Source organism: Eimeria maxima, genomic scaffold, assembly GCF_000499605.1.
Source record: "Eimeria maxima Weybridge genomic scaffold, Emw_scaff1059, whole genome shotgun sequence".
Taxonomy (NCBI): Eukaryota; Apicomplexa; class Conoidasida; order Eucoccidiorida; family Eimeriidae; genus Eimeria; species Eimeria maxima.
In genome coordinates, this window is record NW_013563384.1 from 4,461 (window position 1) to 6,960 (window position 2,500).

Below are 2,500 nucleotides of genomic sequence, written 5' to 3' on the forward strand. Positions count from 1 at the left end.
ATTTTTTTTTTTTTTTTTTTTTTTTTTTTTTTTTTTTTTTTTTTTTTTTTTTTTTCTCCTATTTCTTGTACATCTTCTTTTCCTCTTCTTACTCCTCCTTCTTTTTCTTGTTCTTCTTGTCCTTCTTCTTCTTCTTCTTGTTCTTCTTCTTCTTCTTGTTGCTTATTATTACTTAATAAATAAGATAAGTATAAACATACACCAGATAACTTTGCTTTCCCTGTTAACATAAATAATTCAGATACTAATACACGACTATTCTTCTCTTGTTGCTGCTGCTGCTGCTCTTGTTGCTGCTGATCATCCAGTTCCTTTTGTTGGTGGTTTGTTGGGGTAGGGAGGAGAAGGAGGGATGAGAAGAACAGGATATGCAGCAGCAGCAGCAGCAACAGCAATAGTTGCAGTAGTTGTTGTTGTTGTAGGAGGAGGAGGAGGAGGAGGAGAGGTAGTAGCACAGCAACAACAACAGCAGCAGCAGCAGCAGATGCAGCAGCAGACGCAGCAGCAGATGCAGCACAAGCGCAACACAGGGGAAAGGAGAATAATATTAATAAATATGCAGAGAAATAAGTGTTAATTATTTATATCTATGCACCAATAAACCCTAAACCCTAAACCCTAAACCCTAGAGAGCAAGTCCCATAATTCCCTGCATAATATTAACACTATTTAATTACTTAATAATTTAATTTATTTAATTACTTTAATTAATTAATTAATTTATTAATTTATTTATTTATTTATTTATTTATATTATTTATTTACATCAATAGGTTCATCATTAAAGGAAGAAAGAATAGATGAATCAAAGGAAGACATCTTCTTCTTTATTTCTCGTAAATCTTTCTCAGGTATTTCTATTGGTATACGGGACCTGAATATATATAAACCCTAAACCCTAAACCCTAAACCCTAAACCCTAAACCCTAAACCCTAAACCCTAGAAAATCCGAAACCCTAAACCCTAGAAGAGTATTATATTATCCCTTATTCTGTCTAGTAATGTAATATTTAGGTTACTAAGTAAGAAAAAGAGTATATTATTGTTTATTTAGGGTTTAGGATATAATTAGGATATAATTAGGATATAATTAGGGTTTATGAGGGTTTATTAGGGTTTATTAGGGTTTATTATACCTTTGTTTATCAGGTAATTCCTTAAGTACATCTTTTTTTAATCTTCTTATAAGAATAGTTTCCCTTAATAATAAATGTAATTCTTCTTCTCTTTGATGTCCTTCGTCCTCTAATCGGCGACTAAATGAATTATATATTGGTATACAATATCTTCTTGTAAATTCACGATAAGAACAATAATCTGGTAACTGCATGCATATATATATATACAAATATAATTAGGGTTTAGGGTTTAGGGTTTAGGGTTTAGGGGTTGGAGGAAATTCACTATAAGAACTATCATCTGGTAACTGCATGCACATATATATATACAAATATAATTAGGGTTTAGGGTTTAGGGTTTGGAATATATTCATGGTAAGGAAAATAATCTGGTAACTGCACAAATACATTAAAAAAAGAATAAACACTCAATTAGGGTTTAGGGTTTGGGGTTTAGGGTTTAGGGTTTCTATACAAGATAGAGGAAAGGGTACAAAATAAAGCGAGGCAAAAAGAAAAACAAAGAAAAGGAGAAACAAATCAAAAGAGAAAAAAAATAAAGAAAAAAAAACCCTAAACCCTAAACCCTAAACCCTAAACCCTAAACCCTAATATTTACGAGGCAATTAATTTGTTGGTAGAGTTCAACAGGTCTATTTAGTGCTGGTGTTCCTGATAGTAATAGAGCACGACGAGCTTGTCGTAACATAGGGCATATCTGTATACAAACACAATATACATATATAATTAGCTAGCTAGCTAGCTAGCTAGCTAGCTAGCTAGCTGTGTAGCTAGATGGGTGGTTATCTGGCTAGCTAGCTGGTTGGCTTGTACGTTGACAGCTAGGTAGCTGTTACAGAGTTGCAGAGTGAGGTAGGTAGGTAACCAGCTAGCTAGCTAGTTGATGGGCCTAAACCCTCGACGTACAGCTTGTGTTCTTTTTGCATGATGATTCTTCAGATAGTGCGACTCGTCACAGATGACGCACTGCAGACAAAACCCTAAACCCTAAACAGCCAATAATTTAGGGTTTAGGGTTTAAGGGTTTAGGGTTTACAGTGATCGACAGCCGAAGGGTTTAGGGTTTAGGGTTTATTGGCTCGATAAAAAGCCCCCTTTAGCAGCATCACAGCAGTGCGTTAAATAGAAAATTAGGGTTTAGGGTTTAGGGTTTAGGGTTTACCTGATAATTAGCTTGGAACCTTTCTTCCTTAGCAATTAAATCATAAGAAATAATTACTACTCTTGTCTCTGGTGCTATCTCTGTCTTCCCATCTCTTACTATACATATCTGTACATAAAAATCCCTAAACCCTAAACCCTAAACCCTAAACCCTAAAACCCTAAACCCTAAACCCTAAAACCCTAAACCCTAGAACGT

At 34.6% G+C, this 2,500-nt stretch overlaps 1 protein-coding gene across 1 annotated transcript in view; it reads right to left on the minus strand.

The window, feature by feature from the left end:
- Window positions 1-753: 753 nt before the first annotated feature.
- EMWEY_00047940 (Helicase family member protein , related) overlaps window positions 754-2,500 on the minus strand; it is a gene marked incomplete at both ends in the record, with an annotated part of 1,911 nt that continues 164 nt past the window's right edge. The window contains 4 exons of the mRNA XM_013477235.1: window positions 754-874; window positions 1,138-1,325; window positions 2,047-2,106; window positions 2,303-2,410. Coding sequence (XP_013332689.1) covers window positions 754-874; window positions 1,138-1,325; window positions 2,047-2,106; window positions 2,303-2,410 — 477 coding nt within the window. The remainder of the gene's footprint in view (window positions 875-1,137; window positions 1,326-2,046; window positions 2,107-2,302; window positions 2,411-2,500) is intronic.